Genomic DNA, 16,039 nt, shown 5'->3' on the forward strand with positions numbered 1-16,039 from the left:
GCACGCCCGCCGCGGCGGCGCGCGCGCAGGCCCTGCCCTCGTCGTGGCCGCCATTTTAGCTCCTGGTTCGGGCCGCACGGAGCGGTCTGTGGTGGCGGGAGGGGTGGGGGTCCCTGCGAGTTGAGCAGCGGGCCTCTTCTGTGTGGATCCGGCTGCTGGAGTCTCTCTTCTTCCTTCCTTCCTAAGCGTCCGCTCTGGGAGTGCGAAGATGTCCAAGAGGCATCGGTTGGACCTGGGGGAGGATTACCCCTCCGGCAAGAAGCGTGCGGGGACCGATGGGTAAGACAGGCCGGGTGCGCAGTCGCGGCTCGGGCTTTGTTGGCTTGTGGCGGGGAGCAGGCCCGGCAGCCGAGTCTTTGTCTGCCATCGGCCGGCTGGGGCGCGGGCCGAGTGTGTGCGGTCAGGGTGAGAGGCCTGTGGTGCCCACGAGGCCGCGGGCGGCGGGCGTGAGGAGCGGGCCGCGAGGCCTCGGTGCTCGCGTGAGGCCCGCAGCCGGGGAGAGTGTCCGGAATGGGGTGGCCAAGGGCACTGCCCCTTGAGCGGCCCCGGGCGGCGGCGGGAGCTGTCTACTTGGGGATAAAGACCAGCCGACCTCGGGGCGCACTGTTTGGCGGGAGACGGACGGCCTCCTTCCATTGAGGCACTTCAGAAGAGGCCGTTGCCAACTTCCGCCCTCTGCTTGCCCTCCCGCCATCTCCTTTATTTCCTGCTTTGCTTAAAAACCGGCCTTGCTAAGCATCAGTGGGGTAGGCCTGTGAAAATACGTAATCTCCCTCCGCTCTGTAAGTTATTTCTATCTCCTCCCGACTTTGGACGCACTTTTCAAAAAGTGATCTTAGCGTGTTTGAACAAACAACACCCACGTGCAGATTGAGGAATGCTTACACCGATTCTTGGTCTGGCAGTTTGGTTCCTTTTCGTAGACTTTTGCAAAGACGGGGCATTTAGCATGTAAGCAGTTGTATTATCATTTTCCAGCTTTTCTTTCACAGTTCATACTTAAAATGTACTTTAGCTTATATTCCTACCCTTCCATTTTAATTAACTGTATGTTTATACTTTGGCAGTACAGAGATCTGTTTGGTTAATTAAAAAAATATAACCACAGAAGTCCGAATGTCCAAAACTGTTTTATGCTTTTATCATTTTCTTACGCCCTGTGACACTGGCTGTCAAGTCAGATGTGTGGTCTCTTGAGATTTTAAGTCTTTTGGGCTTGCTTTCTAACTACCAATGTGAGGTATAGGTCAGGATAGGATGTGTTCTGATGCTCTCCTTAGATTGAAATATTGAATATGGAAAGTAGGTTTGTTATGTTTTGATTCTGTAGTTTTTTTTAAAGCTTGTAATACTAAGCATTGTAATAATACAACATCCCAAGACAGCTAGTTATTCCCGCAAGCAAAAATTCCAAGCATTCATATTTGAGCTCAGTCAGTTCTTAGGTAGAAATACAGCTCATGATTATTCTCCAAGGGAGAGCAACATTACAGTGATCTTTTCCATACTTTACAGTGGCATCTAGAAATCTCCTTTTCTCAACATGAAACAAAACTGTAGTTACACATTACCACCTGTCATAATGCCATTCTTATTGGATTGATAAAGTGTAGTGATTGTCACATTTGGCTAAGATGCAACTAATTTCCCACCTTAGAGGTCACTCTGAGATAGTTCTTTTCAGTGTTTTTTTATGTGTGTGTTCACTACTCAGTGCATTTATTTCGATTAGTGGCTCCACATTGATCACAGTGATCATGGTGATTTCTCTTGCTAATGCATAACATTGGTAAAATGGACTTTGGGTATATCATGGTAGCTTCATGTTTTCTCTGAGTATTTAATATTTGTCAGTAAGTACAGGAGAGTTCAGTTGAAGAGTAATTCCTTAATTTCTGGAGATTCTGGAGGGCAGTTGTTGCTGTTCCGTAAGTGTTTTGAGTACTTTTTCTTATAGAACTGATTTTCTTTAGCAATGAGTTTATACAATATTTGTGCTTGGTATCTTGATTTTCCCTTCCTCACTTAGTTTGAAGGCACTTTTGACTGCCAGGGATTCTGTCCCTCCTCTCCTCCCTCCCTCCCTCTTTTCCTTCCTTTTTGCTCTTGTTTAGTGTATTTGACAGCATAGGCTTGTTCATTTTGTCACCCCAGCTGTCACCAGACCCTGTTGTCTCCATTCCAGCACACTTTTGTGTGTTTGGGTACATGACCACTGCTTGTGGCAAGCAGAAGAAAACATGGAATTAGATACTTCCTCTTGACCATGCTGGCCCCAGGGGTCAACTCAGTTTTTCACTCTGAACCATCTCACCAGCTCTGGAAAATCTGAGGACATTTTTATTCTAATGGTTCTTAGTATTCCTGATCGAAACTCAATAATTATGATTCTTTGTAGGTAGAAGTGTGTGTTTCACTACAATCCTGTGGTAGCTGAAATTAAATAATAAGATGCAGTGAGCAAGAAATTTTCACACTTTAAGGTATAAAGAAAAGAGCAGTAAGTTACTCCAAATCATTATTTCCATCTTTGGAGACCATACTTATTCTTAAATACAAAATGTAATATCTGAGCTCTTGGAATTTGGGGCCTATTTGTGTAGTAAGTTGTAAGGCGTAAGTCTTGTCTTGCTCATTGATATTAAGTGCTTTCCTGGTTTTTTTTTTTTCTATAGATAATGTATACATATTAATGCCCATGCTTAGTAGTGTTTATATAAAATATCTGAAGTAGATGACTAGTTTCCATCCTTTTTAGCAGTATATTAGTGCCCATTATTATTCCAAGTACAATTTAAATGGAACATCAGTAGTAACCAGTATTTGCCTGGTGCATTTCAGATATTCCAGGCAGCATTACATTATTAGCTTATTAAATGTTTTTAGTTCCATTTCAAAAACCATAGCTTGCACGTGAGCAAGGAAATGCTGTTCTCGATAATTGTCAGTGTAAACTAAAGTGCTATTTAGAGCACTTTTCTGTCCGTCTGTCTATCCGTCCGTCCATCATTTCTTTTTAAAAAGAGGCAGCATCTCTACATAGCCCTGGCTATTAGAAACTCACTCTATAGACCATGCTCACAGAGATCAGCCTGCTTCTGCCTCCAGAGTACTGGGACTAACGGTGTTTTAACCACCACATTGGGATTGTTTTTATTTTCTTTAAAATTAAAAGCATTGTTTCAACTAGAGAATTTTTATGAACAAAACTTTTGTAGTGAAAGTTCCCATTTTGCAGATAAAGTGAGTCTTAGACCTTCGAGTGTATTGCAACATTTGTGGTTGCCATGCCCCTCTTTTTTAATTTAAATTTTCACTTCACTGATTAGCAAATCTTTGTGTTTTGCATTGTATTTTTTTCTCTACTGTAGTAATGAAGCTGCAGGTGAATTGGGTTTTGGTTGGCTTGTGAGACTTTATTTAGTTTTGTGTGAGGGTGGGGGTTGGGATGTTTTGTTTTGTTTTGTTGGTCGAGGGGGGAGAGGAGGTGGTTGGTTTTGGTCTTTTTAGATAAGGTTTCTCTGTGTTGCTCTTGATGTCCTGGAACTGTCTGTATACCAGGCTGGCCTCAAACTCACCTCTGGCTCCCAAGTGTGTGCCTGGACATTAGAATAGAAGAGAAGTCACAGGCTAGTGAGGCTTTTCTTCACTCTTAAGATTATGTGGAATAGAATCTCATATTTTAAGAATAATGTACTGGCTGGTTTTATGTGTCAACTTGACACAAACTGGAGTTATCACAGAGAAAGGAGCCTCAGTTGAGGAATGCCTCCATTAGACCCAGCTGTAAGGCATTTTCTCAACTAGTGATCAAGCAGGGAGGACCCAGGCCATTGTGGGTGGTGCCATCCCTGGGCTGGTGGTCTTGGGTTTTATAAGAGAGCAAGCTGAGCAAGCCAGTAAGTAACATCTCTCCATGGCCTCTGCGTCAGCTCCTGCTTCTTACCTTGTGTGAGTTCCAGTCCTGACTTCCTTTGATGATGAACAGCAATGTGAATTGTGTAAGCTGAATAAACTCTTTCCTCCCCAACTTACTTCTTGGTCATAATGTTTGGGCAGGAATAGAAACCCTGACCAAGACAAAAAAGATTGGATAAAGTTTACCGCAGCTGTGGCTGAACCATTTTCACACAGTACTGTGTTTAGTTAGCATTTTAGCTGTGTTCTGTTTAAGGTCTTTACTGTTACTCCCCCATCAGACTGTGAAGAGTGAGTGTTCTTCCTTGCTCTGCTGTACTGAGACTTAGGTCCCAAGAAATGGACTTTTATGTGTTGTAAGTAATGAGCAATGACAGGTTTAGTTAGGGGTTTTTTTCTGTCTAATCTCCAAAATGCCTCATTATTTTAGTCTGGGTCCCAAAACCTTATGGCAACTTAAGGAATTGGTCTGAAGTAAAGTTTGAATGAATGAGTAAACAGGTTCCTTCTATCACTAACTACTCAGACCACCTTTAGATGCAACTCAAAGCCATATTGTTTGTCTTCTATTATAAATTATCTTAAAATTACTCCACTAGGAATATTTGTAGTAGATACCAGAAATGACTGCTTAAAATAAGTTCAGAAAAGTAATTGACTTTTCTGAATTTCTTAGTTTTTACAACAACTCTGTATTTTATGAAAGTTTTTAATTTGATTACATTTCATTTTGATTGATCCAGGTTCATACGTTTACAAGGAACTCACAGAGATCACTTTCCTCTGTTTTCCAAGTGTTGGGTTCTTAAAGATGTATGCTATTATACCCAGCTTCAAGTGTTTTTTAATTACATTGCATTTTGTGTTGAGGCTATGTCCTGGGTATTGAATTAAGGCGGTCAGACTTGGGAGCTGAGCCATTTCAATAGGCTATGGGTCAGTTCTTAGTGTTGCCATGCTTAAGGTTTTAGAAGGATGAAACTAGAGACTTAGTCTAGTAAAGGATGATTATGCTGGTATGTGAAGAATCTGGTCATAATTTCTAATAACTAACTGAGATATGTGTTTAAAATCACTCTGATTTCTAAATTTTTGTATTTCTAGGAAAGACCGGGAACGAGATCGGGATAGAGAGGACCGATCTAAAGATCGAGACCGAGAACGTGATAGAGGAGACAGAGAACGGGAGAGGGAGAAAGAAAAGGAAAAGGAATTGAGAGCTTCCACCAATGCTATGCTTATCAGTGCTGGATTGCCACCTTTAAAAGCTTCTCATTCCGCTCATTCAACCCACTCCGCTCATTCAACACATTCTACACATTCTGCCCATTCAACACACACTGGACATGCAGGACACACATCACTTCCACAGTGTATTAATCCATTTACCAACCTGCCCCATACTCCTCGATATTATGATATTCTAAAGAAACGTCTTCAGCTCCCTGTTTGGGAATACAAGGATAGATTTACAGATATTCTTGTTAGACATCAGTCATTTGTACTGGTTGGTGAGACTGGGTCTGGTAAAACAACACAGGTGAGTTGTTAAAGACCATGGTAAATACGTTCATGTTCAAACTAAATGTGCTGATTGGTTCTTGGTAGTCCTTTCCATTGTCTGTCAACTCATTTCCAGTTGTCTTATCCTTTGATGAGCACTCTTTAGTAACTTTAAGGGTGTGATTCAAATAGAGTTTTTTTCAGGTTTTTCTGAGTCCACATAGGAAAATAACTGGTATGGTCTCATCTTGTAGGTACGGCAGGAATAATTTTCAACACATTTTACCCCTAGGACAATACAGAGTTAGAAATACAAAGTTTATTTTTGAGTGCTTGAGTAGAGAAACCTGAACAATTGAAGTAGTTGTTTCTACTCCAAGTATTTGTTAAAATATTTAGAATTATGTGAACAGTGTAAAAAAAGTTGAAATTGCCAGTTATGATAATGCAAATCTTTTAATTCTAGCATTTAGGAATCAGGTAGGCAAGTTTCTGAATTCGAGGTCAGTTTTCTATAATGAGATCCTGTCTCACAAGAAGAAAATGATTAGAAATGCTGCAAGGTACAAAGTATGGTTGTGACCTGCATCCATCTGCTTCCAGGGTTGTTGTACTAAACACTGTTAAAGGGGGCTCATCGGGTGCTCACAGGTTTTAAACATGAACAAGCCATTACTTGATCTTGTTGATAGGTGGTGCAGCCTATTTTTATATTTTTTTACACTACTGCATCTATTTATGTGTGAATGTTTGTGTATGGGTACACCCATGCCAAAGCACATATGTGGCAATCAGAATAACTTAGGAGAGTTACTGTTCATCCTATGGGTATTGAGGATTGAACTCAAATTGTAAGGCTTAATGGCCAGTGCCTTTAACTCACTGAGCTGACATACCAACCTTAGGCTTTGTTAGGGACAAGTATGTTTGTAGATTTTTGAAATGTCTAGATTTATTGCACTCGTACTACATGTAGCCAAGTAGTCCTTCTTTCCTCATGGAGCACCCGTCAGCTGTTCGGATATATCCCTGAACTTGAATTTAGTAGTAATTGTGGATTTAATAGACACTTGGGAAGCCATCAGTGAAGAGTCTCATTTTGATTACAAAAGTTGTTGGGTATGGTAGAATATTTCCAAAACACAGGAAAATACTGAAATCAACTTAATAATTGCCCATTTTAATATGTAAAGATGAAAGGCTTTTTTGACTTATTCATTCATTTTTATGAATGTAGGGTACACATTTCTAATTGAACATGCTGCTAAGCAGGTACTCTACCATTGAGCTCTATGCTCAGGGTGTCGTGTCCCCCCCCCCTTTTTTTTTTTTTTTTTTTTTTATTTTAAAGAAAGGATCTTGCTATTCAGTCTATTTAGGCTTCTAGTTTGCTATCCTCTTGCCTGCTGAACCTTAGATGTGGACCACTGTGTCTGGCTTAGGATTTTTTTTAATTATGTTCTACAGATCAAAACTGAGTATTTCATAGAGACATTTTGATATTCTAGCAACCAAAAATATTAAAAGATTTAATTGAGGGACAACTTTATGTTAATAACTCAAACTTTTAGCTGTGGATAGTGACACTTTTAATTTCAGCATGTTGAGGGCAGCTTTGTCTACAGAGAGACACCCTGTATCAAACCCTTAATTTTTAAATTTAATGTCTTTTTAAAAAAAAAATTCATGAGAATGTGGCCCTAACTATCAATGCCAGTAGAATTTTTAAACTATTTCAGATGCTATTGACAATCTTTGTTAATATTTTTGGAAAGTCAAACCATATGTATTTTTCATGCTTTATTAATAGCCACATTGAAGGTAGTTTGCATTGTGCAGATGGACAGACATAAAGAGAACTAAGTGCTGTCTATCAGGTTGGACAGCAGAATTGAGAATATGTAAAATACATCCTACTAGAAAGGTTTAGTTTGAAAAAATTATTTTTTGTGGGGTGAAAATGCAAGTTTATAAGATGGGTTTCACTAGGAATTAATATGTAAATCTATTACTTTCTCATTAGTTATTTTAAGAGTATAAAGAACTTTTAAAAGTTTGAAGTTAAGTCATTCATTTCATTAGAATGGATTTTTTTTTTAATCTGAACAGTTTTAAGAATTAAGGGCTAACTTCCTTTAATCTGCTAGTCAGTGCTTCGAATTTCACATTGTTTGATTTTATTTTACTTTCCTTTTCTTTTGGAGGAGGGTTGGTGAAATGAAGGTAGATCCTTAAAGCTTTCCTAGAAAAGCACTATGGTTCTGTTGGTTCCCAGAACTAGGAAGATAGTGTTAGTAGTTTTCTTCATTTAGGCCCTTGAAAAACATACACTATTTTCTTTGGAGAAACAGTATAATTGTCTCCCCTTTGAGTTATTTGTTTTTATGCATGAGCTAGTCAAATTGCAAAAGTAATTAACTAAATTATATATAACAGTGTATCAGCCAACATTTCTCATCAGATGTCGTCATGTAAGCACTGAGATCCAAGCCCTGTACATTCTTTAGTATTAGAATCTGTTTCAGATTTCAGAATCCTTGATGAAACAGATCTAGGTACTTATAGCTGAGGATTCTTAAGGTTGTGAACATTTACATCTTCCTATCTTTTCCGTTAAATGACTAGAGAACCAAACTATGAGAGAAGCCCTTCATGTCTGCATATTGTAATTGGTCACCATAGTGACCACCTTGAGCTTCAAATTTTCTTTTCTCTTTTCCCCTTGGCTGTTCTCAGTCCCTTTGAACTTGAAGGTGGTGATTTTGAGAACTTAACTAGTTAAGATGTTATCTAAGGTACTGTTACTGTGCATAATACTGCTCCTGAGAGAAAAGTTAACAGGGTTATAATGACGTTTTGATGGATTGCAATTTATATGATACTTGTGCCTACATTTTTATAATTAAGAATGTGATTTTCAAAAGTATACATTGCTGTATTTTACTTCTGAGACTTAAAATTCTTTCAAGGATAGAATTTAAATTGGATGTTTTTTCCATTGCTTAGAAAATACTAATGGTGCAGCTGTACTGCGGAGCACATTGAGCACATCTGAGTGGATCTTGTTTTCCCAGGAGTGTTATTATGTTACATCCCTGTTGTACATGACCCCTTCTGACTTAGAGTGCTCGCGTTAGTGTAATCTGAGTCATAACAACTTTGCATAACTGAATTTTGTTTTAAATAATTACAGTAAGATAAAGTATTAGATACATATAGTTTGTATGTGGGTAGGGTACAGATAATTTAAATGTGAAATCATTTCATAGATACCACAGTGGTGTGTGGAGTATATGCGATCCTTGCCAGGACCCAAAAGGGGAGTTGCCTGTACACAGCCCAGGAGAGTGGCTGCAATGAGTGTGGCTCAGAGAGTTGCTGATGAGATGGACGTGATGTTAGGCCAGGAAGTTGGATACTCCATTCGATTTGAAGACTGCAGTAGTGCAAAAACCATTCTTAAGTAAGTACTCTATCTTTAAAGTGGATACTACTCTAATTATAGGTTTGGTTTTTTTTTTTTTTTTCATTAGGTAAGGACTTACTAATGGAATTGCCAGCTTTAAAATACAAAAATAGACATGCCAGGTGATTTTTGTCAGTGTTTTTTCTTGATGATAGTATATTTAGCTTTTCAGTAGAAATTCTGTTTCAGTTTAGTTATGTGGTGCTATATCCTGTGTAAAATGTTACTAATAGCATAAAGTGTGGTGTTTTAGATTGTTCATTTAAATGTAATAAAGGGTAAAAATGTTAGTAAAAGTTATGTTTAGAACAGATGATATGTGGGTGGGATATGATTTATTTATGGGTAAGGAAAATTGTGTAGTTTTTGCTATGTGTGAGCTCATGGAAGAATCTTGTTCTGTAATAAAGTATTTATACCATCTCAAGATCCTGCTTCTGTGACCAATTTGAGCCTTGTAACTTAATTTATATAGTTGTTTTCTGTGTCTTACAGTTACATTCTGCTTAACTAGTGATAATTGCTGTCCAACAAATCTTACTTTCTCCTCTTGCTTTTATGTATTCACGTTTATAGGACATTAGTCAGTTTTAGAAATAACTTGGTCACAGTGCAGTTTTCAAGTGTGTTATAAAAAACAAACCTGGAATACATGGTCAGTGATGTGAACCTGTGGTGTGGAAATGCCCTGTGGTAAGATGAATGAGATTGATTGGATTAGGAAAAATGGTACAGTAGCATAGTATGAGGTTCTGTATCCACCATCCTTAGGCTCTTGGTTCATCCATATCTGAGCATTGATCTTAAGTAGTACATATTTTTGTTTTTGAATATTTAGTGTGTCTCTTAAAATTTATAACCGAAAAGGCATGCAACTCTTAGTAGTAAGAGTGCTAGTGGTAGTTTTAATTGATAGGATGACTTCACTAAGAAGTGTTGTAAAAGTACCTGGATATATTTGCATTAACTCACTGAAAACCCAGAGAGTAAAAACTGTTAACTTTTTAGCTTATATTTCACTTTTTTTTTAAGTTCTTGGGTTTCATTTGAACTTCATAATTTTTTAATAGAAATTCAACTTTAAAATACTAATCAGCTTATGTTTTTTTACTTTTAAGGGATGTATTTTTGGCTTGTATCTTCATTTTCATTGAATATAAAACTTAAGGTGATAACATCTGTGATTTGAAATTACAGTATAATGACTATTGCATAAAATCAGCTTTTTTATTACTCTATAAGATGTAGATATCAAGAACTTGAAAATAAAGAATAGATTTTTTCCTCATCTCTACAAGGAGTATCTTTTCAATATTTGATTATGTACCACATTTTCTCGGTAAGCTACAGTAAAGGGAATAAAGCAGTGTGGATTTTTGAGAAAATTACAAACCATATTAATAGTGTATCTGGTAGAAGTAGAGGAAGGATGGACTTTCAAAAGATGGATCTTGAAATTAAAGCTTTAAAACTTATTCTAGATAAACTAAGCTTGTTGGTATTCTACAATCTGTTCACCATCCTTTAAAACTAACCTGGCATTGTTAATGGACTTGGAAATGGGTATGTGTTTTATTTCCTTCAAGGAAAGAAAAATTGTAATGCAACTCTTAGTAGTAAGAGTGCTAGTGGTAGTTTTAATTGATAGGATGACTTCACTAAGAAGTGTTGTAAAAGTACCTGGATATATTTGCATTAACTCACTGAAAACCCAGAGAGTAAAAACTGGCAAAGCTTTTAAACTGAAGGTCAGTTGTGTACTGAGTAGGAAGAATGCATGTATAGACAGGTCCTTACCCTGCATTAACTATTTTTCTATCTAGAAATTAAAGTGTTTACATATTCATCAAATAGTCAAACTTTTAATACAAAAGGATAGTAGAGGAGACTAAATTTTAAAGATTTTTTTCTTGAATATCTCAGAATATAGACAGACAGTTCAAAGCTACATTTGTGTCTTTAAAATTGGTCCTGTATAGTATCCATAATATATTTTCAATGTTTGAGATGCATTAAATTCTACATTAGGTATTGTACTGTTTGCAGAGGATTTGACCTTGTACAAATTAGTCGACATGGAGATCAGACATAGCATTAAGGAAGCTAAAGAAACAGTCCAGTCTGAAAACTAGTGGGTTAAGGATAAATGCCATTGTGACAGTCATATCAGAGCATCATGATTCATCGTGATGTTTGGAACAAGACGTTGATGTGTAATACCATTGCTATGGATTGAAGAATTTCTTGGTATGAGTTGTAACAAATCGTAGAACATTTCTTAGTTTATTTTCAGGGAACAAATGACTTTGGAAAGGGAACAGTTTAATCTGTAGAAAAAATATTTTGGAGTTGACTTTGTAGATAATATTACTGGTAGTTGAGGTGATAACAGCTGAACAATAGAAGTAGTTTGATGTTGAGGGAATCCAGCTATTTATCAAGAAATACTCAGTACTTTAGCCATTGAACAATGCTTTATGTATTAGACAATATAGTAGTAAGAAATTAATCTGGTTTATGTCTATCAAGAGCAAATATAAATACAAAGTTTCAGATAGCTGAAGTAGAGCATATTTATATGGAAGAATAATTCACGTTTGATGGAGAAGTTGGTTTCTTGGTGACAGTGTGGAGTCTAACCCAGGACCTCATGCTTGCTAGGCAAGTGATCTACCAGTGAGCCGTATTTCAGTCTTGTGTAGTCGGCATTTTCAGTCTACGATCCAGTTGAATGAAGCAAATAGAAAGATTCAGGTACAGGGTGCCAGAATTCCAGGCATATGGGATAACCCCCACCCCCAATTTTTTTGTTCCCTTAAGGGAAAGGTTAGCTTTTAATCCTTTAAATATGTAATGTGTGTGTCGGTTTGAGCATGGCTAACCGTGGCATATATGTGTTTATCAGAACAATGTATGGCTCTCTCTATTGTGTATGTGCACATGTGATAGGGTTTCTATAGCCCTACCTGTCCTGGTTTTTGCTTTATATCTATAGATTAGGATTGCCTAGAAATGAGTTCTGCCTGAGCTTCCTGACCATGTCATGCACTTAAAAGTTTTTTGCTTGAGGAAGTACCACAGTTACTTTGTGAGTAATAAAACTTTTAAGCATTGAACAAACATATAAACATTTTATGCCAGATTACTTTAAGTTATTAAAGAACTAGATTATTGTGGACAATAATCAAAGGTGGGATTTTTAATCTGTCTTGCTTAGTGGAGCTACAAATTTGGGATAGAATTTGAGTCTGTCTCCTATGCTTGCCTTGTATGTGGAACTTGGTGGGTTCTTCCCTTCTCCACTTACTCTGAGGAAGTCAAATGGGCAACAGAGGAATGTGAAACTTGTGACTATAAGAATCTTGATGAATGTTTAGCAAAATTAAGAGAAGGGGAAGATATAATAAGGATCTTCTGAAATTCTTTAAGGTTCTGTTGATGAAGCAGAACATGGAGATTTAGAGATTTAGGTAATTTCCTTTTCTTTCATTCAGTATCTGTTTTGGTTATCTGATTAGCTTTAGTTTTGGGATTTTAAAGGAGACTCTGAAGTTAGTATATAAAACAAGTATAATTTTGAAGGGATATGAGTTTGTTCTGTTAACTACTGTTCTCATACTCTACCCAGAATTTTGTCTGGTATAATTTGAGGTTAAGCTGCTAGGAAGCCAAGAAAAGGTAAAGACAAGAGGAAGGACATGGTTGAAACATAGGGAAAAATGAATGGCAGTCTTGAATTTCATTGTATAAACTCCATTTAAAACTTAAAGGAAATACACTTTTAATAAGAAGTATATACAATCTAGATAAAAAATTTATAGAATTGTTTTAATATTAAAGGTAGGCGTTCTTTATAGGCAAGAAGGTGGAAGAAGCCAAAAGATCCTACTAGCAAAATACAAACACTACTCAGTAACGATCTTGGTGGTAGGGAACATTTAAGAGTGACACCCTGAAAATTATAATATATTTCCTGGCAAATTTAATACTGAAGTGCTAACTGTATAAGAATTTAGAGTCTGTAGCATTAGCCAACAGGGCACAGTGATGAGGAATTTGAGAACCAAGATGATCCCTCTATCCTAAGGTCTTGAGTTGGGTCCCGGCCCTATTACTAATTAGTTGCAAGTTTCCAGAGGAAGGAGCTAATAACTGTCTCAAGGATTCTAAGTGTGTTGATCTATGTACAGTCATGATATACTGACACTCAGCTTAACTATGTAGTCAACATGGCTAAAACACTGCTGGTGGTAGTGGAAGTACATTTCCAGCTATATTGTAGAATCTTACTAGTCAGATTTAGTGTGAATGAAAATGGCTTCCATGGGATCAAATATTTGAGTGCTTGGTTCCTATAGTTGGACCATTTGGGAAGGACTCCTCCTGGGAGTGTTTGAGGAGGTATGTCACTAGGAAAGGGTGGATCATTGTCTCTTGAATCCTCAGCTTTGAGGTGATAATGTTAGCTTTGAGCTACTGCTTCAGTACCGCATGCTGTAATCCTCCTTGCCTTCTGAAACTGAAAGCAAACTTCCAAAAAATTTATAAGTTGTCTTGGTCTTGGTGTCTTCTCACAATAATAGGAAAGTAACTGGTGCCTACCAGCTAAACTAATTTAAAAGGAGCTTAATAAAGCAATGTAAAGTTCTGTATAACACAATAATTGAATTACAGTTGAGGATATTAGCATGAATTAGAATTTGATGTTTGTCATTGTGGAATGAATGTAGGCAAGTGCCCTTAGGGCTTGAGATAAGAAGTAAAAACTGGTCTGCTACTACTTTAAGCCACATATGTACGATTTAAAAGTAATTTATAGTAGTAGGCTCCGTTCTTATTGAACTCTAGTGTGTAAGCTAAATGGTTTAGTTTGATCTTTGTGCTCTTAGGCAGGGGAGTACAGAATAATTGGTAAGTTGACTAAGCAGTTGACTGAAATATTACTTTTCAAGTGGGATTCTCTTTTTTTTTAATCTGTATATATGCAAGGCAGTGTGCTGCACCACTTAAGGTCAGAAGTTGGCTTTTCTAATCATTAGACTGAACTCAGGTCTTTTTGCCCCCTTCAAATAGAATTCTACTGACTTATCAATGTAAGCTAACTTGATCACCTACTTATTTCTAATATTTATGCACTTGCAAAAAATTACTTGTAGAAGGCCTACTTTGTTTGCACAGTGCCAGTATTTGGTAGGAAAATGCATAGAAATTATAATCTCAGCTTTTTGTCATGTTGTTCTGGGAGTAAAAGAGTATTGCCTTCAAAATTTAGAGTTGGAATTGGGCAAGTATTTAAAAATTGTTTGTTTATAGTTGTTAAATTTTTAGGCCTTTTCTTGATTAGGCATCTTAAACTTGAAACAGGCTAAATAACTTGGCATAACAAAACTGTTCGGCGTGTTTGGGTGTCTGGGCTAAGCATTTCAGCCGAGAGAGAGAGAGAGAGAGAGAGAGAGAGAGAGAGAGAGAGAGAGAGAGAGAGAGAGAGAGAGAGAGAGTGTGTGTGTGTGTGTGTGTGTGTGTGTGTGTGTGTGTGTGTCACAAAGGAGCTTGATATTTCCTGGTTTTTACTTTGATTTATTAGAACAATGAGGTATATTTCATTTTTAGGTGAGCACCACATCTAGTATTTCTCACTGTAATTGGTAATATGCTTTACTGTTGTATTGTTAGATTGAACTTGATCCTGCGAAAATTACCAAGAAATATTTTTGATACACTAAGCTACTTAGAATTAGGAATGTTACCTTTTATATTATTAAGATGAATGATTCTTTTGAAGACTTAAATTATTTAGGAGATCATTTCAAGTGACCAGTTTATAATGGAAATAGTTGTTTAATTGATTGGCTCTGGATGGGGTGTGTGTGTGTGTGTGTGTGTGTGTGTGTGTGTGTGTGCATTGAGATTATTAACTATCCAAACTCAGTTGGCTATGTCTATAACATAGCCAGGGATTATAGACTGTTTATAAAGAGATTTTAATATTAAATAACAGAACATTGTAAAACTTGTATTCATATTCTAAGGTTTGCCTGAAGTTTTTCTTTAATGCTATAAGTTTTGAATTAGTCCACCAGAAATCCAGTGTTTTTAATAGATAAGCTAGGGTAGAGTTGAACTATTACTCAAGGTTTGGGGACTGTCTTTATTATAGATCTGTTTTCTGCCAAAAAAAAAAAAAAAGCCGCTTTTCCTTTGTTGTGTGCATTGTTACTGTCATCCAGAAACTTTTCTATTGCTAACTGCTGTTTAATAAAGAATATAAAAATAAGAGTTGACACTGCTGGGTTTGCATTTGTAAAAATGAAAATTGAAAATAATCTGGAAAAATCAGTAACTATATTAAATTTGGACACTTGGTTTTTCCTTCCTTAAACTGTACAATTTGATGTAAGAGTCTATTATGTATTGTACATCTAGAAACTAAAATGTATATATAGGAAAATGTTTAGAGTTATATGAAAATACTAGGCTAATTTGTATAAAAGACAGAATCCACACAGATGCTTGGTGTACTGAAACCAGTTCTCCAAGGATGATATATTCAAAAGATCATAATGTCTTTTAGAAATGTTGATTCTTTATAATTTAAAGAATTGCTTTCTACAAACTTGTTTATGTGAGTATGTCAGTGTGTGTGTATCTGTATACCGACACTGTAAGGGAAAAAGCTTACTTGGGCTTACCTTTTAAGAAAGGTTGGGTTTCATCATGAAGAAGGCATAGAGTTCAGTAGTGTGAGGCAGCTGGTCATAATCTATCTGCAGTGGGGAAGCAGAAGTAACGCTCAGGTGCTTTCTAATCCAGGACTTCATCCTATGGCCTGTTTGTACCTACATCTACAGTGGGTCCTCCCACTCCCTTAAAGTTTCTGGAAATATCTTTATTGGCACACCCAGAAGTTTGTTTTCATTATCATTAGTTAGGAATAACTTACATACAACTTATTGGTTGGTCTATGTTACTTGTATATATTTGTTGAAAAATACTTAAGCTAGATTAGTGCTATTCACAAATTCTGGCTTTTTGTTTATGTGGCTTTACTTTATTAAATATTTATGATTGAATGCCTGTTTAGGTTAGTTGTAATATGCCAGCTTTGCAACTTTCTAATAAATTGAGGTATATCTTAGAATCAGTTGAAGACTT

General features: G+C 37.0%; 1 protein-coding gene across 1 annotated transcript in view; it reads left to right on the forward strand.

Annotated features, from left to right (window-relative positions):
* Positions 1–40: 40 nt before the first annotated feature.
* Positions 41–16,039, forward strand: part of Dhx15 (DEAH-box helicase 15) — a 37,638-nt gene continuing 21,639 nt past the window's right edge. Inside the window, exons 1-3 of the mRNA XM_032917002.1 lie at positions 41–279; positions 5,023–5,458; positions 8,691–8,884. Of these exons, the coding sequence (XP_032772893.1) occupies positions 209–279; positions 5,023–5,458; positions 8,691–8,884 (701 nt within the window). The 5' untranslated portion in view covers positions 41–208. The remainder of the gene's footprint in view (positions 280–5,022; positions 5,459–8,690; positions 8,885–16,039) is intronic.

This window comes from Rattus rattus, chromosome 11, assembly GCF_011064425.1.
Source record: "Rattus rattus isolate New Zealand chromosome 11, Rrattus_CSIRO_v1, whole genome shotgun sequence".
NCBI classification, from domain to species: domain Eukaryota; kingdom Metazoa; phylum Chordata; class Mammalia; order Rodentia; family Muridae; genus Rattus; species Rattus rattus.